This window comes from Leptosomus discolor, chromosome 1, assembly GCF_034619465.1.
Source record: "Leptosomus discolor isolate bLepDis1 chromosome 1, bLepDis1.hap2, whole genome shotgun sequence".
Taxonomy (NCBI): domain Eukaryota; kingdom Metazoa; phylum Chordata; class Aves; order Leptosomiformes; family Leptosomidae; genus Leptosomus; species Leptosomus discolor.
The window spans coordinates 23213665-23240021 of record NC_141391.1 but is presented as its reverse complement, the minus strand read 5'-3'; the positions used below and the strand labels follow the sequence as shown (position 1 = coordinate 23240021).

General features: G+C 44.3%; 1 protein-coding gene across 1 annotated transcript in view; it reads left to right on the top strand.

The window, feature by feature from the left end:
* The window catches only part of FLT1 (fms related receptor tyrosine kinase 1), a 113033-nt gene that overhangs the window by 76979 nt on the left and 9697 nt on the right, over window positions 1–26357 (top strand). The window contains exons 15-24 of the mRNA XM_086481851.1: window positions 1432–1563; window positions 7561–7667; window positions 10772–10910; window positions 16979–17083; window positions 20226–20339; window positions 21166–21254; window positions 23079–23238; window positions 23656–23753; window positions 24291–24413; window positions 25548–25659. Of these exons, the coding sequence (XP_086337977.1) occupies window positions 1432–1563; window positions 7561–7667; window positions 10772–10910; window positions 16979–17083; window positions 20226–20339; window positions 21166–21254; window positions 23079–23238; window positions 23656–23753; window positions 24291–24413; window positions 25548–25659 (1179 nt within the window). The remainder of the gene's footprint in view (window positions 1–1431; window positions 1564–7560; window positions 7668–10771; window positions 10911–16978; window positions 17084–20225; window positions 20340–21165; window positions 21255–23078; window positions 23239–23655; window positions 23754–24290; window positions 24414–25547; window positions 25660–26357) is intronic.

Here is a 26357-nt window from a genome sequence, read left to right as displayed (position 1 = left end):
GCAGGAAAGGAATCCAGGTCTCACACAGCAGAAAGGAACGGCTTCCCAGGTGGCATGACACAGCCACAGAAAAACTTTGGGAGATGTTTAGTGCTGTGTCTGGAACGTAGCTTTGAAGATCAGCTAAGGCTACATGTCTCGCTCCACTGGCACCACAGTCATGGAAGTGTTCCTTGGAGACTTCAGGTGGAGGTGAATGATGGGGGAAAAGGCAAAACTTTTCTCACAGGAATTCATCTACATATGGATCAGAAGCATGCAATGAGCTAGTGTTACAGGCTCAGCAAAAATGTTCAAGGAGGTTTGGTCTGTAGGAATTTGAATCCTAAGTGTAATCTTCAATAACAACATTTTAGAAAGATTGCATTTACGGTTTTGTCCTGCGTTATTGGAAATAATTATTGCATGAATAAAGGCAACTGGGAAAAACCCTGAGGATTTCTCCAAGTGAGTTATAAGCCCTTGCAGACTTGCAGCCCAGGCGCTCAGCTTAATCTAGAGCCAGATTCCATGAAGCTTTATGGTGACCACATCGTTGTAATGTGCATTATTAACACTATCTTCTGAAATGAATGTTATGTGTCTAAATTGGGTGTAATGCAACACATAAAGTTAGGAGCCAGGAAGATGCCTCTAGAGGGTAGGTCAGAGCACTTTAGTTAGGTGCCTGAAATAGATGGTGGGAATACATTTTGATGGGACGTTAGTTCTGATGGAGCCAAACACACAAGTGCATACTTGACTGCACATTTCCTGGCTATGTGGTGCCTTAAAGGCAGTCCTGAGGCCAAATCTGCTCCCTGCCTTTTCCTTGCTTGCTGGAGTATTGCGCAGGCTGGCTTCTGGGTTGACCTTGATGGAATAACTAAGATGTTGAAAACTTTGGGTAACTACTATGTTTTAGGGTACACCTCATGGGACCTCTCTGCACTATCTGGGCCCTTCTGCAAAGGGGCTCATCGTTCCATGTCACACGGGCGAGTGAGATTTGGAGCAAGTCTGCTGCCCATAAGGCCAGTGTGGATGCATGGAGCTGGGTCTTGGAAGTGCTCTAAGCTAGAGCTGCTTCTGGGAGACCTACGCTTGTAAGCGCAGTAGTCAGACCACATATTTTCCAAAAGCTGGAGACATGCTGAAGATCTCACCTGGATGAAAGTCTAGGCACAGTGCTGATCAATATGCACAGTACCAAGTGCTCCCAAGATCATTGCCTTACACTGAGCCTTTTCACTCACACAGTGTGTAAACACTGATTTCCAAAAGATTCCCAAAACATCCGAGTATATTTGGCTTTCCTGTAGATAACATTATGCTGTGCAGTCTGTGGCTCAGATTTCTTTTGAGAAGAACTTGAAGCAGATATTATTACACAAGGGCCTGTTTTTGTTTATATCCTGGCTCCCTCTCATTGCAAAATATTTCATTTCACAGGAATAATTCTAGGGCCCGGAAGCCGAATGCTGTTTATTGAAAGAGTAAAAGAGGAGGATGAAGGCCTTTATCAATGTATAGCCACCAACTTAAAAGGGTCCGTGGAGAGTGCAGCATATGTCACGGTACAAGGTAAAGCACAACATTAAATGGGAAGAGCAAGCTTGCCAGGGTGATGTTCCTACTCAGGCTGGAAGGGCAAGGGAATGGCTTGGGGCTCATGTGGTGATCTCTGAAGGCAGCAATTTGAAGGAAGTCCTAGCAAGGGAAGCATACCAGGTTGGAAAGGAAGCCTAGCAGGAAATGCTAACTCAGAGCGTGTTTACACTGACCTAAAAAGAAGAATTGCTTCAACCCAACAAAGATCAGGTCAGGGTAGAAGACAAATGTAAATTTAGTATTGTCAAAACAAACAGAAAACAGAATAGGGAACACTCTCCTACCCACTCGTTTTCCCGTTTCAGGTTAATTCCATAGAAATTAGAGGCCTGGGATATTTTCATTTGTTTATTTTCAATGTAAAGTGAACTGCCAAGCCAGACTAGAAGATTTTAGCCTAGCAATAACTACATATGCATTTTTCAAAGGCACTTGTTGTAAGAAGTACGTATGATCTAGTTATTTCTGTAACTATTACTTGAGTTATTTTGCTATTTGTTTAAGTGTCCAGCATTGTTCTGCCTTCTGCCACTCTTGACTCAGGCCTGTGGCAGTGACTTCTATCAAGTAATTTTACATTGCATAGAATAAAGTTTATTCAGTGGCTTTTCAGTTTCATTGAATATCCTTTTGGTTCATATATTATAAGAGGAGTAGGTTGACATTCTCCATATAAGTCAGTGTGCCATGTATGAATTGAATTATGAATTGAATTTAACATAACCTATCTTATTGATCTCATGTGTTAAGTAAACAGTCCTAAATATATTTTGTTTCTCTTTATAGAAGGATTTGACTACCACCAGGTCTCTCAGGCAGGGATAATGTCTTTACGGATGTTCTCATACAAGTGCTAAGTGTATCTGAGTACTGCTAAGTATTTGGATACTACCCTACAGCAGAAGACAATTACAGCTAGTAAATCAGTATTGATTTTCTGCCATGAGTATGTTGGCAGTCTCAGTTAATGGTGATCGTTGATGGTACAATGATGATTTTGCTTTAGAAGGTCAGGCATAAGTATATGCATATGTGGGCTGGCCTAACCGGTGTAATCAAGGAGTTAAAAACACCTGTTTCCTCATGAATAATGCTAAGGCTTTTATGGCTGCTATAAGAGCTAAAAGAAAAACTTGTGCCTAAGTGTGTGGTGTCCAATGCATCCTACTAATTGATAGTCCTGGACAATATAATTCATTATTGTATTAATTTTTAATATCGTTGTGGCTTGGCTGTTTATTACAACCACAAGCATTCTGTCAGATGGCTTCTAGGAAGTCATATCTCCTAGTCGTGATCCAGAGGAGAGAAAAAAGAGCAGCCAGGAAGGTTTCTTCTCTTGTTAAAAGTCCTGAGGGACCACTGGCAGTGATCTTGTGTGACTCCTATGGGAGCTCTTAAACAAGCAGGAGATGAACACTACCACATTAAAATTTATAGCTTTGAGACTGGATGACAAAAAGACGGAGAGTTTGTCTTATCTACTATGATCAAGGAAAATGCCTTTCCCGCCTTGCTTTTCCTACTACATGAAGGGACATCACTGGAGGGGTTTTTTCATTCATTTCCATGCTGATCTGGAGTGTCTGTCCCTCTCCCATGGAACAGCAGCCTCTCACCCCATCCCTGAGCATAGAGGGACGAGATCAGGGCTTAAACATGGGGCTCTCTCTAGTCTTCGCCACTTGCTTGTCTTTTTGAGAAATACAGATCCTGTGATTGCTGCTATGAGCACCAAAGCCTTCCCTCCGTCCCAGTGGCTCTTGGAGCGCAGGGCTGCAGATCAAAGGGAGTGGAGCAATGCCTTGTGTCGATGGCTGTGTTTAGCAGATTGGAAGAGTAGTTCGTGAATGAGTCAGGAAGGAAACTGTCTGCTCTCTTTATTTCCTCTGAAAAGACATTCTTATACTCACAGATAAAACTATGTGTTATTTTTGTATCCGAGATGGATGAATGGATGGTGGAATCAAAGGGATGTCTTTAAATAATCTCAGCCCATGTTTGGTTTGGAAGCCGGGCTTGCTGGGCTGTCTGAGGAGGAGAGGGGCTGCGTTTGTGGACATGTCAGAGCAAGCTGTCTGCTTGCTCTTGGCTGAGGAACTGAAGAGGCAGTGAATCTGCAAGGATGGAACAGGAACACAAACGGCTGCAGGAGCGCCCAGCAGGCAGACAGGAATGTGTCCCTAAAAGCCTGGAGACACAAGCTGCTGGGCACAGGGAGCACAGGCTGTCTTGGACAGCTCTCCTTTGGTGGGTCAACCTGTACACAGAGTGGATGACTTGCGATGAAAGCCTTGCTGTGCCTCTCCCCCTGGGGACCCTCGCACCCACTCTCAGTGGGAGCCAGCGATACAGCTAGTTGCAGAGGTGTTGTGCCATTAGAAGGCGATATGTTGACAAAGGAAGGAGCATATTTTACAGCTCATGATCTCTGAAATCCAGATGTATAACAAGCAAACGATTACAGCAACATTCCCTGTCTTAAAAGGGATGCTTAACAACTTAATGTGATACTTGTTGATGAAACGAAAGCATCACATGTATTAAGCATTCGCTGAACTATTCCAACACTATGAAAATGGTGTTTGCTTTTTAAATAACTGTCTGTTTTTCTATCTATCTATCTTTCTGACTTTGTTTCTCAGAAAGTTGTTGTGCCTTTTGGGTCATGCTGACTCAGAAGTCATCAGGAATGTTTCCATGATGTTTAGCTGGAATTCCATCGGCTACTGAATGAGGTTTGGCCTGGGTTATGTGGATGACTGTAAGAGAAAAGGTGAACATTAGGGGACACTTAGACTCTTGTTACCTCAGAGGACCATCAAAGGGGGTTGGAAGAGTGTCCTGGAAGTCTCTAGATAAACCTCAGCTCAAACCAGGATCATCAACAACACTACATCCAGTCAGTGATGTCTTTGTCTTACCAGGTTGTGAAAAACTCCAAGAATGGAAATTCCTCAGCATCTCTGAGCACCCATCCCAGTGCTGCACTGCCATGATCATGGGATCACATGGATTAAGCAGGGTAGATCACATTGGTGTAGGAGTGAAGGATGGTTTGGGTGCAGCAGGGTGGTGTTGGTGCCCCAGGCATTGCTTTTTCCCTGATTGACACCTGTCACAGAGCTGCACCTCAATGTTTAGAGCTGAAATCCTAATGACAAAGCCCATGACAGCCCAAAGCTTGAGCTGGTGTCTGGAGGGGTCAGTGTGTTAGTCCAGGCTCTTGTCCCTGCATGCCTGCAAGGTCCTGGTGGCTCCTGTCACCACTGAGAGACAGAAGTTGCTGTCAGTGGCACTTCTTCACTCGCCCCCTCCTTGCCACTCCGCAGCACTGCAGTGACATGGGACAGTGCAGGGGTCTTTCAGAGGTGCTCTGGGGCAGGAAGGGGGCTACCGCTTACCGCAGTGAGTCAGGCGGATGTGGCAGAGCTGCACATGAGGGAAAGTCTGTGTCTAACGAGAGGTGTAAGAAGGAGCCAGAAACCTTGGGCTAACGGGCAGAGAGAGGCATGTAGTCCTGCTTACAGTGTCTCCAAGCTCTGCTAATCCTAATCTCTCTTCTGAGTGTTCGTCCTGTTCTGCCTCAAATCAAACCTTTTCCTACCCAGCTGAGAGGCACTCAGCCAGCTCTGTCTGCAAGGCTTTTAGCAAGATTAGGAATCTGGCATTTGATAACTCAGCCCAACCCCAGCCTGGAGAAATGCTTTCTGGCTGCCTAAATTCACTTGGACATTTCAAAGACAGCACCTTTGCATCTCTTCGCTAACTCCTGGGCAGCATACAGTAGTGGTTAGGGAGTTGCTACCTTCCACCCCAGAACCGGCTGTACCGTGTCTCATGGATTTTCTGAGTCCTGCCATACGGAGCAGTGGCAACAAATGAAACTTCAGCCCCTCCAGGTTTTGCTGAATAAGTGTCAGAAACTATTACTCATCTGCATGGGTGTAGCTCAGAAGCAAGAGGAGACTACTCATATGTGAAAGGAAAGCCTGATGCCAGAGGACTGGCAAGCTGCATTAGGCTGTATCATTTATGCCATCACTATGTCCCTTATCTAAATCAAGCCCCTAAAAAAATACTCGTGAAAACTTAACACTCCTGGTATTTTGGAGAAATAGATACTTTATATCTCCATTTGCAGTCGCAGTCTTATTTGTCTTCAGTGAGCTTTATTCTCAAAGCTCCAGAATAGACATGCCAGAGGAATCTTAGATATAGGGCAGAAACACAAATCTGATTATCACCTTTAGAGAGGGAAGGTATTATGCTAGCTAAGCTACAGTTACAGAAAGCAATTCAACCTCTTAATAAAGCTCTGTAGCCATGCCTAAAACCAGGCAGCACATTCCTCTGGATTACCCAGTAAGCCCACCAGCGAGACATCAATCATCCCTTTTTCATGTGTCAGGAATAACATCGAGCTGCCTGGGGTCTGAAACTGCTGCAAGTGTAGTTGACAAAACTACTGTGAAATCATGTTCAGAATTACTCCTCCTTGTCCTCTCATTTCCTCTCTCTGGAGGGTGTATCAGAATAAAAGGCAAAGCATGAGGAATTTTTTGCATTTGCTACTAATCAGATGGAAAACATACTGTGGGAAGTGTGGTATTTTGACATGATCACAGACTGCTCTGAAACCATTTTACGGGTCCCTGAATAGCAGTCTGAAGTGAATTTTATTTTGGCTTTTTTTTAAGATCTCTCAGTGGGTTCTAATACTCTCCAGATTTCTAGTGTTCATGTTTTCTTGCTGCTGTGTTTTCAGTCATTGTTTTTGTTTTTCCCTCTCTGTGCTTAATTTCTTCCCTGGTTTGGAGAGCTCTTCCAGCTCCCTGACATCTGGGTTCTGCGAGGTGCTGCTGGGGAAGGAGAGGGTCCCATGTCCCCTCAGGGATCCTGGCCCTGTGCTGCTGTTGTAATCAGCAGGAGACCTGAGGGCACAGAGCCTGCTGGGGGACCAGCGGATTGGAGGAAGTGCTAGGTCCTACGCCCGAGGGTTCTGCCCAGTGGGGATGGGGCTCAAGATCCCCATGCCATGCTTTGCGTGAGCTGAGCTTACAGGTGCCAGACCAGATCCACCCAGGCCATGGTAAGAAGAGCTCATGGACTCCTGCTGGCTGCACCACAAGTCTCCATGGGAGCCCCCAGCTCTTCCCCAGCAAGGTCTTTGGTGAGGGCTGGTGGGTTTCCAGCATGGCTGGGATGGAGGTGTGGCTTCAGGGCTCAGCCATCAGCACAGAAGAACTCACTGAGCTGGGGCAGAGTGGGTGCAGTGCCCAAGGAAAGGCACCAAATGTCCTGGACAGCAAAACACAAGCCGCAGCACTGCAGCATACCCCGGGTCACACCTGCATTCACTGGTGTCTACGCCAACACAGGCCCTCCCCAGAGCTTCTCCTGCATGTTAGCCGCAGCTCTTGCATCACGGCATTGCCCCTAGGAAGGGCTAGCAGAGCCGTCTGCTTTGTGCAGCCCTGTCCCCTCCTGAGGCTGCTGGAGAGTGAGTGTTTTCGGGACCTCTGCCCCTCTCTCGGATGTGGGCTTGGCCAGATGGGTTTCGCTTGCGGGGGGGGAAGGGTGAAGCTGCATGCGCAGGCCCACACGCATTCTCACACACACAAAATGTGGCTAAAAATACCCTGCAGCTGAATTTCCACCTCAAAAGGAAATTATTATCTGACTGGCCATCCTCTATCTGGTTTACTTGCCCTCCTGCACCCCAAAGAAGAGCTGACTTTTTTGCTGAAAACTTATGGATGGATTGAATGTAGTTTTGCTGTGTTCCATGCAACAGCTTTGCTGCGGAGATGATTTTTTTTCCAGGCTCTCCAAGCCAGTCCAAACAGATTAATACCCCATTGAAAAGAAGCTGGTCCTTCCTGGTATTTTATTTTAATGGCAAAGAAACATAAAGTGCCTTTGCTTTGCAGGTAATTTTCTAAAATATTTGCCTCTTGATTTTCCCAGGCACATCGGAGAGGTCAAACCTGGAGCTAATAACTCTGACCTGTACCTGCGTGGCTGCGACACTCTTTTGGCTTCTGTTGACCCTCTTCATTCGCAAGCTGAAGAGGGTAAGAATGGACAGGGAGCTCATGGTGACTTAACTTACTGCTCACCTTTGTTCCCTATGCAACCACGAGGCTGCTGATGGATGGCCAGGGAACCATGACTGGCAAGGCTGAGTATGAGTAAGCCAGGAAACAAAGCCTGGACGGGCGCAAAGCTTTGAGACTCTCAAGCATTTGGGTGCCTGACTCCCACCAAAGGCATTCCCATTCCCTTAAAAGCTGTGAGTGTTTGGCATCTTGACGTCTTTGAAGATCTGAGTCAGTGGGAATGACAGATCTTCACAGAGTGTGCTGAGGTCTGGTTTGCACACAGTGTCTGGTATAATTACATCACTTCCAAAGTGATATTTTACTGAAGTAGTTTTGGTAGTGCAGCCTCTAGAGCAGATGGTCCTGTATCAGCATGATAATGTTAACTGCCCCTGCAGCTGACCCTCCTTGTTGTCCAACACTGACCGTGATGGTTTAAAGGCCCATTTTTGCTAACAGCACCACGCCTGCACTGCGTGGTGCCTGCAGGATAAAACACAGCATCTCTTACAAGCAGAAAATACGATTCCTCAGTAGTGCAGAAAGATCTCAGAGCAACTTGCAGGAGTAGATGGATTTGAGGGAAGCAAGGTATTGCGGCGACGGAGTGCACTACAGGACATGAGATGAGGAATGGCTGCATGTCCCTGTCTCCCCCACTGCTCACCGCAGCAGCGCTGAGCCCTAGCTGCCCTCCTTCACCCAGCCCAGGAGGGACCACAGCGCGGTGCCACAGGGATCAGCTCACAGCCACCACGGCTGATCATGTTCCAGCTGGCTGAGCTCCATGGTGATTGCTAAAAGTTGACTGCAGCCCACCAGACCATTTTATCTCAACCTGCATTAAGGCCTGCCTGTGTCTTAGGTTTTACACGGAGTACTTCTATTGACCGATGGGCAAGCAGGACCCTCCAAACCAGGGTGGTATGGTAGCAGTCACTCTGCCTGCCTTCCTACTGCCACAAACTTTCTTAAGGAGAAATGCACAGGAGTTTGGGGGGAAAGAAAGGTAGAGGTCAGCTGAAGCTGTGAAGAAACTTTGTAGCTATGAGAGAAATTACAAAGCAAGTGGGACCAGTTCTAATTGCTCTTCAGTAATGATGAAGCAATTCATAACATGACTGCAAATCCTTGGAAAAAACGTAAGTTTTAAAAGTAGCAAAGGGGTGCAGATTTTTTTTTTTTAATTTGTTATGATACCAAAACTTGACATTTACTTGTTAGATTGTTAAAAGATAATAAAAATAATAATCATTGCTGTAGAACAAGGAACTTTAATCAGATGACGTGTGAAGGCTCCTTTCCAGATGAGCCTTTCCAGCTAGTGCTGGTTTATGTTTATGGTATTCTCTGTGTTTCTATTACCAACCTTTACTCTCAAGGATTCACGTCTGGAATTAGCTCTAAATTAAATTTCATATACAAATTACATTGCCACAACAGAAAAAAAATACTTACATGCTCTCTGAGAGCATTTTCTTACAGCCCGTCTGTTACTCGTGCAGGGCTAAATGATATCCTCAACAATCCTTCATCATTCAAAATGCTGTTTCAAATCTCTGATTGCACCAAAGATTTGATATGCAGTACATTTAAATGAAGAACCGTACGAACATCTCTGCACCTTCCCATTCCCCTGTTGCTTTTTCTGGGATGGGTCCACTTAAAAGTAAAAGCTCTTCTAAAGTGGCTGGTAGAAGCAGTCTGGTAACATCTGTCAAGAAATGCACTTTCTGGAGCACTACACATGCTCCTGTTTCTATCCACGGCCTGCTTATCCATGTCCTGTCCAGGGTCAGTGGATGGTTTGGAGTCAGGCTTTATGCCACCTGACTTTTCCCTAAGCATCAGTGCAATCCTTTTTGGGACTAACTTTCTGATTGTTTGGGATGGTGAAAGGCAACTAAAACAGGAGGTTTAGTTTAGTTTAGTTTAGTTATTAGCTACTGTCATTTCAGTCTAGTTATGTGTATAACCAAGGCATACACAGGTAGTAATACCCTTCTCAACCAAATGCTTGGAAACTTATGTATTGGGGACATATTTCAAAGCTGTAGAGGAAGAAAGTTGAAAGTCACAGGAGGCAGTTAGAGCAACAAAACCAGAATATGTAGATATACTTGTGGGTTTGTGTCTGTGCCTCAGTGCTGTTTGCATGAGTTTAAGAAAAGCAACACAAAAAGGGTTAGTTCAACAGATTTTCCGTAAATTCCAAGTAATAGCCAGGAAATTAGAACAAACACTAGGCCTTTTCTGCAGAAATGTAAGTTCTCCTGTGTCAAGAAAAGTCCAGTGGGCTAGAATGGCAATCTGGGTGGTCTTTGAAGGAAAATACATTTCAAAATGGGGGGACTGCAGCAAACTTTGAGATTAGGTTCATCTTCCCTTATGCTTCTCATGTGAAGTGGATAATCCATTTGCTCAGTAGAAACTGAACTTCTGGCAAATTAATTTGAAACAATGTGTTCGATATTACGTGTTTGAGTCTGGGTGTTTATGAATTCCTCCAAACTCAAATAATTTCAGTAAATTTGTCAAAATTATACCAAAGAAATAAAAAGAAAATTTGTCAACAGTCTCTGAAATGTATAATGTCTAGTCTCCTGACGACTAGTCTTGCACAACTTCTAACCGCATATGACCTATCTTTGCTGGGTATATGGAAAAAATAAACACTGGCAGTTGAACTCCATCTGTTGCATATGATCACTTCTTGCTTTGCACAATCATGAAGGAAAGTTATTTTTATCAGCAATATTTAGTCATTTACTGAAAATATTTCTCTTGACTGTGCAGAGGGCCTGTATCATAACACCATATGTTAATACAGATCCACATGGATTTCATTGAAGAAACTGATATGTCACATAGGAGGAGAGCTAGAGGAAGGAGTTTCTTTTACATAAAAAGTCTTGCAATATATAAAAAAACCAAAGAGCACTTAACCAAACCATCTATTGGGCTGTGAAACATGCAGCTCTGTGGACAAATTAACTTGGGGCCCTTGATCCAAACAAGAAGATGCTGACGGATACCCTTATCCTCTATTTAATTTTGCAATATTCTTTGTTTTCTAGCCTTATTCCTCTGAAATGAAGACCAACCACTATTTGTCAATCATAATGGATCCTGACGAAGTCCCCTTAGACGAGCAATGTGAACGTCTGCCTTATGATGCCAGCAAGTGGGAAATTGCAAGAGAAAGGCTTAAACTAGGTAATATTGACATACTTCACTTTGGGTTTGCAGAGGTTGAATAAGATGTACCTGCAACTACAGATAAAGAGGAGCTGGCTATGTTTTAGACACGCAGCACAATGTATTGCCAAGTTTGGTGTGAGCTATTCCATACAAAGTGCCCTGGTCCATGACTGAATTACAGCATTTAGGACTGACTGACTGCGTCTACCTGACTTTCCATATGTATATTTTGACTCCAGGTAGGAAAACTAAAATAGAATCATAGAACTATTTAGGTTGGAAAGGACCTTTAAGATCAAATCCTACCATTAACCTAATACTTCCAAGTCCACCACTAAACCGTGTCATTAAGCACCACATCGTCTAAATACCTCTAGGGATGGTGACTCAACCACTTCCCCAGCCAGCCTGTTCCAGTGCTTTACAACCCTTTTGGTGAAGAAATTTTTCCTAACGTCCAATTTAAACCTCCCCTGGCACAACTTGAGGCCATTTCCTCTCGTCCTATCACTTGTTACTTGGGAGAAGAAACTGACCCCCACCTCACTACAACCTCCTTTCACGTAGTTGTAGAGAGCGAAAAGGTCTCCCCTCAGCCTCCTCTTCTCCAGGCTAAACAACCCCAGTTCCCTCAGCCGCTCCTCACAAGACCTGTTCTCCAGACCCTTCACCAGCTTCGTTGCCCTTCTCTGGACACGCTCCAGCACCTCAGTGTCTGTCTTGTAGTGAGGGGCCCAAAATTGCACACAGTATTCGAGGTGCGGCCTCATCAGCGCTGAGTACAGGGGCATGATCACCTTCCTACTCCTGCTGGCCACACCATTTCTGGTACAGGCCAGGATGCTGTTGGCCTTTTTGGCCACCTGCGCACACTGCTGGCTCATGTTCAGCCAGCTGTCAACCAGCACTCCCAGGTCCTTTTCTGCCGGGCAGCTTTCCAGCCGCTCCTCCACAAGCCTGTAGCGCTGCATGGGGTTGTTGTGACCCAAGGGTAGGACCCAGCACTTGGCCTTGTTGAACCTCATACAATTGACCTTGGCCCATTGATCCAGCCTGTTCAGATCCCTCTGCAGAGCCTTCCTACTCTCTAATAGATCAACGCTCCCACCCAACTTGGTGTCATCTGCAAACTTACTGAGGATGCACTTGATCCCCTCACCCAGATCATCGATAAAGATATTAAACCGAACTGGTGCCAGTACTGAGCCCTGGGGAATACCCCTTGCAACTGGCCACCAACTGGGTTTAACTCCATTCACCACAACTCTTCGGGCTTGGCCATTCAGCCAGTTTTTTTACCCAGTGAAGAGTACACCTGTCCAAGCCACGAGCAGCCAGTTTCTCCAGGAGAATGCTGTAGGAAATGGTGTCAAAGGCTTTATTAAAATCCAGGTAGACAACATCCACAGCCTTTCCCTCATCCACTAAGCAAGTCACCTTGTCATAGAAGGATAATACAAACAAGAATTCTGAACTCTACTTTTTGCAGGCTGATTTACTTAAAACATGACATAAAACCAGGACAACCAAAGGCTTCCAAATCAGACTGCTGACTGGATGCTGCCCTCTCTAGACTCAGGAGTCTGACCTTGGTCATTTTCTATAATTTTCTTCCCCCTGTAACCTGGTTATGTACTCATTTGGAAAAAAAAGCCTGTGTAGAAATGAGTCCTCACAGTCCATGCTGTACAGTTTCTCCCTTTCTTCCTCTCCCCAGCACACTCCCCGTTTTCCCCCTGTGCTGCAGGTTTATAAACATTCTTGTCAGTGCACCATAAAGTGAAGGAATATAACACGAGTCCATGCATAAATAAATATCCATGGAAACTTTGAACCTACAGCTAGCTCGCCCACAGATGTCTCAGTGAAAGGCGTGGGTTTAGGAGCATTCCTTACTTGCTTAGCCTAGTGTGGGGCTGAGGAGGAGGGCAGGAGGGTAGGGACTAGAATTTGAAGTTGAAGAATCCCTCCAGAAACCACACAGATTTTAGCAAAAGGGTCAACATTAAAATATCAGTGATAAGCTCAGCCTGTTGCTATAGCACTGTTTGTTCTTTCAGGCATGCATTACATTTGTCCAACAGCAAGGTCTAGAAAATCCCTGTATTTTAGCTAGGAGCTGTAACAGATTCCTTCTGTCCTCCGGGGATCAGGGGCAGAGGGTGATTAAAACATGCGTACAATTAGAATCACACTTAATTCGCCTGCTGGAAGTCACAAGGTGACCAGATGTGGCTAAGCACAGCTGAAATATATTGATAGTGATTTTTAATTGTCATACACAATTCTGGGAATGCTGAAACATAATCTTGTGCTGGAGTGTCTTCAATCTTCAAATAGTTTTCTTACAATGATGGACCAAGAGCCTGATGTGCAGACAATGTGATTGCTGTTTTATGTGATGCTTTATTTGTGTGAAAATCCCACAGAAAGGATCAAGCAGAAATGGAATGTAAACACCAAGGAGAAACACACATCTTGCAGGGTTAGTGGTTGGAGTCTGAAGGTGAGGAATGATGACCGGAGAATGAGTTAAAACTGGAAGAACTGGTGTAAACAAATAAAGAATGCTGACAATGAATGAGAACCAGATTCAGAGAATTTGGGTATGTGCAGTATGTTAGATTAGCTCTGTGCAAGTCCTGCTTACATGGCAGTTGGCTCAGTCTTTGAGTAAGATTGGCAGTCTCTGAGGATTAGTGTCTCACAAACACAAAATGTGCTTCTATGGTTTTTTAAAAATATTTTTACTTAGAAATGCAACCCCTTCCAGCATCAGATATGTCTGTTTTTCTCTTTCCACCTACTTATCCTCCAGGATACATATTTATTGTAACTTTTGCAAATAAGTCTCTCCTTTCAGCCCACATCTCCTTTGCAATGTGTTCCTCCAACACACATTGCCCACAGCTTGATGCAATCCCTATAAACAGGACTCTGCCTTCATCTGTAAGAGCTACAGATGTTACAGGAAATTTTGTATGTGCATCACTGAAGTCAGGATAATTAACATTCAGTATAGATTCGTCTGAGTGAGAGCAAAATGTCATCTTTTCATTAGGCAGAAAAATGCTGGTGCTATAAATCACTGTTGGTGTCGTCGGTGATAACATTGCAGTCCAGCGTAAGTGTTAGTTGAGCTATCACGCATTTCTCACCTTACTCTTGGGCTTGACCTTCCTAATCTATGAGAGGTCACACACTGCTGACGCTGTGGTGCAGGACCCTGAGGGAGTGTTGCCACATGGCTCCGGGGCAACGTCAAACACAGCGGTAGACAGCTTCCTGAGCCCTGCTCCCTCCTGTGCGCTGCAAGCCCACAGCGCTGGCACTGAGCAGAGCGCTTTCCATTCTCCTTCACGCGCAGAGCTGTTGTACGTAACGTAATGGAAAATATGAAGCCTCATGTGGGGAAAACCCATGATGACTCAAACTATGGCAAAGGACCTGAGAAACAAACACACCTTCAAGCCTCTGCCTTCCCACAGACATGGAGAGCGATGTCTGCAAGTGGTTTTTGCTGATGCCCCAGTCCAGCAACTCACATGCTTGAAGGACCCTGCTAAAACGGGACTGAATTTGAAACCTCCTGATTCAAAACTCCTTGACTGAGGGATATGTTCACTTTAATGAGTTCTGAGTTGCCCAAAGAAACCAAAGTCAAGTGCAGAAGATTTAAGTAGGACCTTTTTCTTCCTTGGTCCAGATGTAAATGCTGCAACATTTCATACCTGAATTTCATTTCATACCAATTTTGTAACTAGATTGTGTGTTAACGTAAGAGGCTTTTGCAAGAGCAATCTGTTAGAGTCATAGGCACAGTCTACATACTAGACTGTGGAGTTCGATCTATACACTGAAAAGTTAAAGCAGCCCTATTCGATGCTAACATTTAACATGGTACAAACAATAGCGGAGCAACAAAGACTAATACATCAAGTCATATTACAGTTTCCCATTAAATCACAACTGTTGTTTTCACAAGGAAGTGTTGTTTCCAGTGCTCATTCTCCTTTATGAAAGGTTAGCAGCTTTGTGTAGCTTTATGAGCTAACTGGTATGTTTTCCAAGTGGTGACTAAGTAGGTTATCTTGATATGGGAAATGAGTTAACAGTGATGGAAAGAGATTAAAGCTATGGATTAAACAAAGGTACAATGGGTTTTATAGGACCTCAAACTGCAACTTCAACGTGTAGAAACCATGAACAGTTAATACATTAAGGACTAAGAACATCAATTCACCAAAAATCTGAGACCTTAGTCTTAACATTGCTTCTCTTATACGTCCACTGAATGAAGAAGATGTATGTACTAACTGAAAAAGGGGACTGTAGATTTTCAAAGATTTGCTGATTCACCTGTATTTGTGTGTCAAACACTAAGCCCTTCACAACCAAGGCTCAGTCTGTTGATGCTTTTCAGCCATGCAGATTAAGTTTGTTTGTTTTATTTGCTGTAAAAAATGCAATACTTTTGCACATCTAGGGGGGAAGAAATTTCTGGGGGTTTTTTGGCTTAGCATATTCCACTTCATGTTCCATTGCTTTGATAACATATGCTGTTTGCTTCTACTAACAGACATACTGAGAATTTCAGTTTAGAAATGTGATACACATATAAAAGATAGTAACTATTTAATTTAGAACTGACAGCAGCTCTTTTTCTCTCCTTGCAAGTGTCTGGGTGGGATTCTTCTCTGACCTAGCCACCAATAAGGTAGATGTCCAAGTGAGAGCTAGTCAAACAGATGTCCATCATAGGAAAAGGAAATTGTCCTAGGGAGATGGCTATGTCACACGTGCATATCTGAGAAATAAATATATGGCACATTGTCCTTTGCTTTTATATGGAAAGCTGGCCTATATTTTCTGTTCTTCTCCTCTATACCACAAAGCCTGCTGCTATACTCTTGCTAGCCACTTAGGTGACTGGATTCTGCTGAAGGAGAAGCACAAATACAATCTGAAAATAGTTACCTGGAAATAAAATTTGTTGCTAGCTGATATGCTGACAAGATCTTTCTGATCAAAACTCCACCAGCCATTTGAGAAGGGCAAAGGCAAACAAGCCTGTCCACATAAGCACAGTGACAAAGAGGTGGTCAATACTCCCTGCTTCAAACACTAACAAATCATGAAGGGGGCTGTGAAGATCATAAGACTGGCACTCTAGAAAAGTTATAAGTGTACCCTTGGAGAAATTAACCTGGTTCTGAACATGAAGAAAGAGGACACTCAGATTCTGCTGCTGGAGAATTTTATTGATGCCCACTGATTTATCTCAAGGACCTCTGGGTTCTTCTCCTGGGGTCTGCTCAGTAGCAGCATGATGATGATACAGCACAAATTGCCCTTGGACACCTGGAAGCATCACACCCACCATGAGCAAACCCATGATTTGCCACTGCAAGTCCTCTCTTGCTGGATCTCCCAAGACTTCATTTCTCAAATGTAAGGATCTCATTTGCACAGATACGCAGCTTGTCACCACTCCATGATCTCAGCCTACAAGGGCTTGCTAAGGAAGAGAATCAGGGGGTTGTGCATGTGCTCCAGGGGCTGCAATGTGAAGTTGCTGCTGCCTCCCTGGAATGAAGATAATTTTAAGGCAACTTATTTGAGAAGGAAGAATTCCATTTGTAAAAATTACCAAAGTCTATGGCAAGCTGCATCTGTGTGTGTGACTTCAGGTGGAGGCCCTGTGTTACTGGGGACATAACTAGCAGTGTCACAGCCTGCTGCATGGTGCAGTGTGCTCAGGGAAAAGAGGAGCAAATCTTCCTCTGGCAGAGCTAGACTGAAAAAATTGGGTCAGTCACTGAATGGTTGCATTCATTTAGCATAATTTTCAGTTGTATCACTTATTCCCTCTGATGACTCTTCTGGTTTGTCTGCTTACTCTTAAAAAAAAAATCCCCCCCCAAATACAATCCCAAACAAAAAACCTAAAACACCCATATGTTGGAAATATACATGTGGGACTCATTGTAAAGCACTTTTTTCAATTAATTATCCCTGAAGGCATTTGCTGACAAGATTTCTTGTTTATTAGGATGTATTTCTCCATTTTATTTTCTTTACAGGAAAATCTCTTGGACACGGAGCTTTTGGAAAGGTGGTACAAGCATCTGCTTTTGGAATTAAGAAATCACCAACATGCAGAATAGTTGCTGTGAAAATGCTGAAAGGTATCTTGCTGCAAAGCTGGGCTGGAAAAAATGATGTCTTATATTATGTCCCACTTTTAATATGATTCTGTTGAAAGCAAAACTGTGTGATGTTATCCCCCCACCAATAACTCTCTGAAGCCTCCAAAATGTGTACAACAAGTTTCAGGTCCACCACAAGTGAAATGGCAGAACTATGAAATTAAAATTGCGTCCACAGTAAAACGGGTGATAAATTGTCACATGATATCAGAGAAAGTTTCAGACACAGTGAGAACCTGATTGCCCAATTTGTTTTAAAATCTGGTTCCACTACTTCAAATGCCAGAAAGAATGGAAGAGTCACTTTTATAGGACCAGAAGTGGCAATCAGATTTCCTGTGTAACCCTATGTTGTACTGTTATGCTAGACTGACCCTATACTGAACACTGTAAATTAAATTTAACTGAAGCATAAGGCATCCTTGATGTGAAGACACTCGGATAGAAGCTTTCACATTTTTCTTGGTCATTAGTTCCAATGATTAATCATCTCATTGTTAAAAACATGTGCCTTATGTCTAATTTGCATGTCTGACTTTCACTTCTCATTCTAACCTTCTCCATTAGTTTATATAATGATTTTTCTTCAATCAGTCCTTTTATTAAGCTAAATAGATTGAGCAGTTTAAATCTTGGAGTTGTTGTGCAGTTGTGTCCTTTCTGAACCGCCTGCAGACTCATCACATGGTGTTTAGGATGCTGATATCCATGTTGTGTAATGGATTTGCTAGTGCTCTTCCCAAAGTGAAATCACCTCCCAGCTATTCACTGCCACTTTTCTCATTGGAGCAGAAAGAACAAAGACCCTCATCAATTTGAAGAGGGCGCTTGGGGAAGTTAGCAGGCAGGATGATATTCAGTCATAGCCTGCAGCAGTCGTGGCTGAATTCCATAACCCAGAGTCCTGGTGGCATCCTTTCCTATATATTTAGCTTTCCCTTGCTTATATATCATATCTAAGGATCATATAAGGCTTTTTTTTTTTTTTTTCCATTGCTCTGGTAGCTTATGCTGCATTGCTTATCTGTCTTAATCCTTGAATCCTTTTCAGTGTCATTCTTTGCCAGGACACATCCCCTGTTCTGCCAGTAAGGCTTGGATCCCTGATGTTGTCAGTTGGCTGTGTTCAGGCATAGTTTGAATACATCCCTCTTACCCAGTGGCTCCTAGCTTCACAGCTGCATACTTGCTTATCAGTTATCAGGAGATCTGTACATGTTACTTCCAGCCCTTGGAGAGGCATGTGCGATACTCTCAGACCTACAGTCTGTCCCTGCAACACTCAACCTGAAATAGCTTCTATTTCTTGCCAGCAATGACCTGGCAACTGTACTCCATGTAGGGTGTGCCCTCTTGATATTGTTCTCAACAGGCTTGTTCTGCAATGTAGTATCAAATGCTTTAGCAGGGGGTGGTGTGTGCTACTGTGATATCCAGGATCATTCCCAAGGAGGGAATTTGCACCTGGAGGGTCACAAACCTTTCTCCTCTCTCTTATTGCAGAAGCACAGAAATACCCTGTCAGCCAACACCAAATGAACAACTACCCTGCAGCAAGCACGTCTGGAAAATGGGAGGGAACTAAAGCTTTGGTCCCTGTCCAGACCTTCTGTAGCAGTGGGACAATAGCCATCTGTGTCACAGGTTTCAGTGGGTGGCCTGTCACCTGGGTCACCACCTGACCCCTGATGAACTGAGCTGTTTTGCCAACATGCAGACATATGTGCTGGCTGAGTGGTCTGCCAGATTCAACATTTCTTTATGTACAACAGCAGGGTTCTTGTGCCAGCCAGCACCGTTAAGGCAGCAGAGGTCGCTCCTGGAATAGATGGGAGCAGACGGCAGCTACAAGAAGTCTTCGTGGTGGGATTCATATGTGCGTGTGCAGGGTACATGCTTGTATCTGAGCTGGTCATTCAAATTCCCCTTATTGTCAGTGGCGAGAAACAACAGTTCATCCCACCCTAAGATACCTGCATATGGTGAGCTGAGAGCTTGTTCAGCTCTGCTGACTATGAAGAGAGCCTGTGGTGACTAGATCCTCACCATGGGCATCTAAAGTTAGGGGAGATATGCCCCATTCCTTGTGTCCTCACTAGATTATCCAGGATCTTTGCTGTCATTCATGGTCTTTGTCCTCACAGAATTCCCATGAGGTGAAGGGAAAGTGTCACCACCATACAGATGAATAGTGGGTCAGTGAGTAGATGACATGTTTTGTGTGGGGCCATCAAGAAAATCTGTTTCCATTCAGATGTTGAAACCAAACCCTTTATGAAGTAGCTCTAGATTCTGTCCACTGGACTGTGCTTCTTACTCTTGGTGTTACTCAACTGAAAAAGTCCTTTTGGGTCTACACAAAACAGTATGTTTTTTCTTGCTTTCTTAGCAAAATAAAATTCTGCAGAAAAAAAAAATGTGCTTGAAGGGAATTATAAGTTTTACTCAACACTAAATAGAAGCTTTTGGGTTTAGTTGCGGGATTCCTTATATCATTATTGTTACTGTTATTATTATTATGGATCATAACTACTGAGGGTAAGATGCAGTCACCTAACTTTAACCAATTAAAATTTACTTCCCTGGTCTATCTTATTGCTTCCTCTATAACAAACAGAACCAAACAATCCTCACCAAAGGGTAGTTCATCTCTTCACTACACAGATGGCTAAAGCTGATGGCTCCATCAGCCTCTGGAAATGCTTTGCTCTTTCCACTGACTCCTTGAGACATTAATTAGTTCAGGCTAGTACATTACCCTTAGACAGCTGAAGTCAGGTCAGCTGAAACATACCCTAGATAGAGTTAATTATACTCTTGAAATCCCTTTTTATTTGTTCTTTCATTTTTTGGCTGAAACGACAAAACTATTCATGTGAAAAAAATTTCTTTCAGTTCTAAATATAACAGAGTCTACTGGAAGGAAGTTGAGTGCCTAACTCTTTTTATGAGTTTAATTGCGAGTAAGAGGATGCTGAGCAGGGAGGAATAGAAAAAGATCATCAACACATGAAGTACATCCAGTAACGGAGGTTATTTCAATAGAAAGTAACAAGAAGTGATAAAGCTCAGCAGGACCATTTTTTTGCCATTTCACATTGGCTTTATTTTGTGTTTACAGAAGGGGCCACAGCAAGCGAATACAAAGCACTGATGACTGAGCTGAAAATCCTGATCCACATTGGTCATCATCTCAATATTGTGAATTTGCTGGGAGCTTGCACGAAAAATGGAGGTAAAAAAACCTGCACTGCACTGAAAATGGGTTTGGATCATGTCCCAATAACAGTCAGTTGGCCATGTTGGTTTTTTGTCCAGAAGTCAAGTTATTAACTTGAAATATTGGAGCTCATCTTGCGGTTGGTGAAAAGAAGAGAAAAAGAGATTTTTAGTCATTTAATCAAGTGATTAAAAATTTTCTCTACTTAAACTCTCTTTTACTTAAAAGTAAAAAAAATTAAACTGCCTTTTACATAAAACTCTTTTACATACATTAAACTCTCTTTAAACATAAACATGAGAAGTGTGAATTTAGGACCATGCCACTTCTTGTCCTTTATCTCACTCACTTTACAGCTCAAGCTCAAGTTAAACTTTATCTGGAAAGGATGGGAACAAGGGATATCGGTTGTTGGCCCTGAACAGTGAATCGCAAGGCAACTCCTTAAAATCATTCATGATATTCCACTAAGAAAATCAAAGGGCCAGTATGAGTGATCGTTTGTTGTAGACATGTCACCTACTTTAATTCAACAAGCGTGTGTGGGCTGCGGGGCTCCAGTCTGAACACAGACTGCCCGAAAAGGAAATGGAGGGTCCCTCAGGAGCCAGGTTCATGACCCAGCTTTCAAAAATTAGGCCCTTCCCTAATTTCCAGAAACAGTGTTGTTTTGCTAACATGTCCAGTGTCCTTCAAGCAGGCTTCTACTTCATTGGGACATATTGTTAGTTATTCTGGACACAGGTTATAGCTATGGGCATGAAAGACTATTCTTCTTCTCAGAACTGATGCTGCCTTGTATTGCTTTATGCTACTCAAAACACACTTTCCTTTTGCCCAGGGCCTCTGATGGTGATTGTGGAATACTGCAAGTATGGGAATTTATCAAACTACCTAAAGAGCAAGAGGAATTTTTTCTGCCCTAACAAGGTGAGGAGGGAGATGCGTCTGGTAGGGTTCGTCTTACCCGACATAAGCATTGGTAATGTAGATATCAGCCTCTGAGCTAGTCTCCTTAAACTCTCTTCTGACAAAGGAGAGAAACAGCTCTTGGGCGCAGTTCACCTGACCTGTTTTGATATTTGGTGTATGGTGTGTTGTGTCAAGAAAGGACTAATTTCTTTCCCCTGGCTGTGCAAGGAGACTGCTGGGAATAATTTGGATGGAGCCATCTACAACAAGAGGAAGTGAATGCTATCCAAAGTGTCCCCACATGCTCTCGCCCCGCTGCTGACGAACCCATTCCTGCTGAGCTTGGGGTCACTTCAGAGGCTGGTGTCAGCGAAGCCAAAGGAAGTGGTTTTACCCACTGATTTCAGTACCGCTGGGAACACAATTGAAATAATGCCATTTAAAGCTCATGTTCCAAGACACCCTAATATTCAGAGATTTGAAAATAATCTTATTATTGTGTGAGGAGAAGGTCTACCAAGAGTCAAAGAGATTAGTGTCTTGTCCTCGCATCCCACAGCCCTCTGAATCAAACCCACAGCATGTTTCTTATTACAAACCTGAACCCAAATGTGCCAACTATATCCCTGCTTGTGGACTTTCAGCAAAATCCCCCAAAGGATTTCGGGCTCTGAAGTGGGATTTAGAAGTCTGGACCCAGAACAGCAGTCCTCAAAACCCCTGCTCAGCTGTGCCAAAAGCTCAGCAACATCTCAGGGTTTTTTCGGGAGGACTCTGCAGGAGGTCACACGCAGGAGGATGTCTCCCTCCAAAGAGTTTTGGCTGAGTCATTGTTCCCAAGACTGTCTGTGTTGGAGTCTGCATGAGATACAGCAGCCACCTCCTTGAACATGCGGTTGTTGGCGTAGGATGCTCAGCGGGGAATATGGATGTGCGGGGTCCACCCTGGGGGGAGTCACTCACATCCCCCCTGCTGAGGAGCCTGCACAGGCTCAGTGCTCCAGCACCCTTGGGAGGGGCGCCCCGGCAAGAGGGAGAGAAGGAGTCTGGCTCTGCACCAGCGTGTGCAGGGGAGAGAGACAGTCACAGGACAAGAGGAGAGGGAAGAGGGGGCAAGAGCATGGCCAGGCAGCTAGGCTGCTCTCCAGGTAGCAGTGGGAAAGCATTTTCCAAACAGTGTTGCATGTGTCCCATTAAACCATCATGAAAGCATTGGACAAAGGCACCGAGGGAGAGAGGCAGTCCCTTCCAACAGCAGCTGTATTTCAGACACAAAGTGCCCTTGATTCTCATTGCAAGGGCTTACAGCACCACACCAAGCACTGTGCAGGGACACAGAGGCAGGTGCCTTAAGCAGCCTGGGATGTAAAGCTGACACCTTAGTTTGAGAGGGCTGGGACACCTGCACTGTGGGCATATCCTTCTCAACTCATCCCACCATGCTCCTTCTCTGGCTAGTGGAGAGAAATAGACCTTTTCAGATGTCTTATTTCAGATTGAGATGAGCCACAGCCCAGTGGACGTGTCCATCCATGGACCCTGCAAATCCTCACCATATCAGAGGTAGCCCACCAGCTGGGTTGCCCCAAAATCATGTGCTGGTGCTCTCAAGTGACTATGTTTCTGCCCTCTGGGGATGGCAACCTTGGTGGAGCACAGGCCTGCCACCAATCCCTGCCTGCCACAGTGGCACTGGACACCCGCACCCATGGGAGACGTGACCGCACGTGCCACAGACCAGCATTTTCTGCCAGCTGAAAGGCGACACAAGTCTGACTCAGTTCCTCTCCCACCCCCTCCTTCGCTCTGATGTAGCACCTCTTCTCCTCTGTTTGTTTGAAGGACTCCTCTCTGCAAGGAGAGCCAATGAAAGAGAAAAAGGATATTGAGCTGGTGGAAGGCAAAAAACAAAGGCTGGCCAGTGTCACCAGCAGCGAGAGCTTCGCAAGCTCTGGGTTCCAGGAAGATAAAAGTCTGAGTGATGTGGAGGAGGACGAGGAGGGTAGGTATTAATTCCTTCCTGTCCCTACACGGTCTGTGATATTTTTACAACATACTGTGCATCCCTGAAATTTTTTTCCTCATTTATCACCCTAATAAACATCCGTGGGAGACACTCACAGGGTCATGTCCAGAGGGTAGAAGATTTAAAAAAAGATTATTTCCAGGGTTACTAAATCTGACAGGAAAATGTGTGATTGTTTCTTCTGACTGCTCCTTATCTTTGGGGAAAACACAGCAGTGCCCAAAGCGTGGGGTATAAAGCAAGCACTATTTTTGCTTCCAGTGACAGTGGGTTGACCTTTGAATACTACTCTGTGAAGACTGAATTTATGGGAGTAATAGGGTCAGTAAGAGAGGGGGAAAATAACTGCCTTGTCAGCGATCTTTGTAACAAACCGCATTTTCCACCTTGCAGATGCTGATGAGCTCTACAAGTTGCCCCTCACTATGGAGGACCTGATTTCTTACAGCTTTCAGGTGGCCAGAGGCATGGAGTTCCTGTCCTCCAGAAAGGTGAGCTTTGCACTGGGGATTTTTCCCTGCAGAAGGATGGGATTCAGAGGTGAAATCACGTCTACGTTTTAGTGACACCTTCCTTGGGAGAGCTCCCAAAGGAAGAGCCATTTTCCTCTTGGCGTTATAAATATAACAGTGTGTTTATCCAAGTCTCCGTAGTTCATAAACACAGGATCATGGCTGAAGGCAGTGGGTCAAGCTCATTCATTCAGGGAAGATCTTTTGGGTGTGGTGGGGGTTTTTTTCTTCATTTCGACATATATTAGGTAGAGAGCTGCAAATAAATGAGTGCTTTCCCCGCAAACGTCAAGGGGTTTGAAAATTTATCATTTTCTGGATTTGGAAAGTTTGGGTTTTTTTAAAAGTTGCCTCTGTTTACAGTAACTTCATGTAAACTATAGTCAACTTCCCTAAAAAAAATATTAAATTGATCTCTCAAATAATAATCATTTTAAAAGGATATGGGAGACAGTCAGGAAATTTGTGGGCAGGATTAAGGAAATGCAGTTTGATTGTGAAACTGTTTTATTATAGTGCATTCATCGTGACCTGGCAGCCAGAAACATCCTTTTATCTGAGAACAATGTCGTGAAGATCTGTGATTTTGGCCTTGCAAGAGATATTTATAAGAATCCTGATTATGTGAGAAAAGGAGATGTAAGTCAAGATGCTGTTTATTTACCCAGATGTTTATAACGTATCATTTTAAACTGTCCACCAAAATGTTCTGTAGATGTTCACATTTCCTGAACTTAAAAGAGCTTGAAATCCATCACAGTTTTTCTGTGAAGATGAGCTATCCAGATACGTTGTAGATCTGGAAAGCATTTCTATCCTCAGGCATAATGCTTGGACATGCTGTTTCACAGTTCTGCCCTGTTAATACTTAAGATATTTTTTAGACATGTTTCTTGGCTGGCTTAGGCTAACCCCCTTACTGAGTAAACTTCCTTCAAGGAAACCCTTCAAGTCCCTCCAAAACAAGGTGCGTGTCCCCCTGTGCACCCACACCACAGCCAAGCACCGCTCATGGTGCCTCAAGACGCTGAGCTGGACTCGCTGCCTCCAGCACATGCTTGGGTTTTTTTTTTTCGCTCCTGCTGCAAATGGCAGGCAGTAAGCCCCCTGCCAGGCCTGCCGTGAAGGCTGGGTCAGCAAACTGTGCCTGCACCCACTGATGCCATGGGAATTTGGAGTTGGCATTGGGGTCATACAGAAAGTCTTCTTCTGGAGGTTACACCCACCTGCCAGCTATTCCCCGGTCTGTAAATATCTTTCAAGACTACAGCACTACGTATTAGCTGGGAAACATTGATCATGTAACTTGGTTACTGCTCAGGAGACACTAACAGGCTGCACTGAGGGGGCTTCAAGTGTTGCTGATATACTCCTGAAATTCAGGCTCTGAAAATTTCCTTGAGAACAAATCCATTACAGAAGGATTTGCGCTTGGATGTAGGGTTTTCTCCCTTGTCTCTAGGATGCCAGCAAGAGACTTCTGCTCTTGCATATCCCCCCATCCCAGTAAAGAAAAGGCCCAGTCACTCTGGTTTCAGGTTTCCAACGTCTGGTGTTTTGTGCCACACATATTTTAAAAACAGCCTTTTGCTCTGTCAATTTGTTAAGAAAATGTCTGAATGAATGTGGGTTTATCTTGACTGCCTGTAAGGAAATCCCACAGGTTCCTGTTTGAATGGTAATTATTTACATAACAATATATAGTTGATTCATCTATGATTAAATTATTTTAGGCTTTGAAAATAATAGTCAGGTTTGTCCCTTTTACTCCAGGCTCGACTTCCTCTCAAGTGGATGGCTCCAGAATCCATATTTGATAAAATCTACAATACAAAAAGCGACGTGTGGTCCTACGGGGTCTTGCTGTGGGAGATATTTTCCTTGGGTACGTTAACTCTGCGCCCTGGGAGCTGGACTCAGGGGCGGGGACTTCAGCCTGGGGAAAAACATCTATTACCTTCGACGAGCTTTTGACAGGTCTTTAATAAGGCAGGACCCATACCAGGCAGGGGTGGGGTGTGGGGGCAGAGGAGACAGCTGTGTGTATCGCGCTCTTGTGAACTGGAAATTTTGGTGCTTGTAAGGGCACTGAAAGCTTAAAGCCTTAATGGATAGCACAGCTGTCTGAGAACTTTACCACCTATTTCTGCCATGGGCAAAATCTAAGCTTCCCTCTTTTCCCTGTAGCAGCCCTTGGTAGAGATGCAGGGCAGCATGGCCAGAGCAGTCACAGTGCTTTGCCTGACTGACGGTGCAAACCAGGAAATTCGGGCAAATTTTTAAGAGTTTTTATTGAGTGTGGAACCCTGTGGGATAACACAGAGCCGTGGGCCTGGGTTAGCAGCTGCCAGGGACCGAGGCATTGCCTCCTCTGCCATAAATACAGCATTCAAGACACCAAGTGCCATGGGCTGGGTGCTCCCTTAGAAGCTTCTCTTGTGGGAGCAAGGGAGCTGAACACACACGTCTCAGACTGTGTCATCCCCATTTCCAGCCTGAGACCAGGCGGTCTGCCCAGCCCAGGAGGGACCCAGCACCCCCCTTACCCGGGCCACTGGATGCAGCAGGCGAACAAGCATCTGC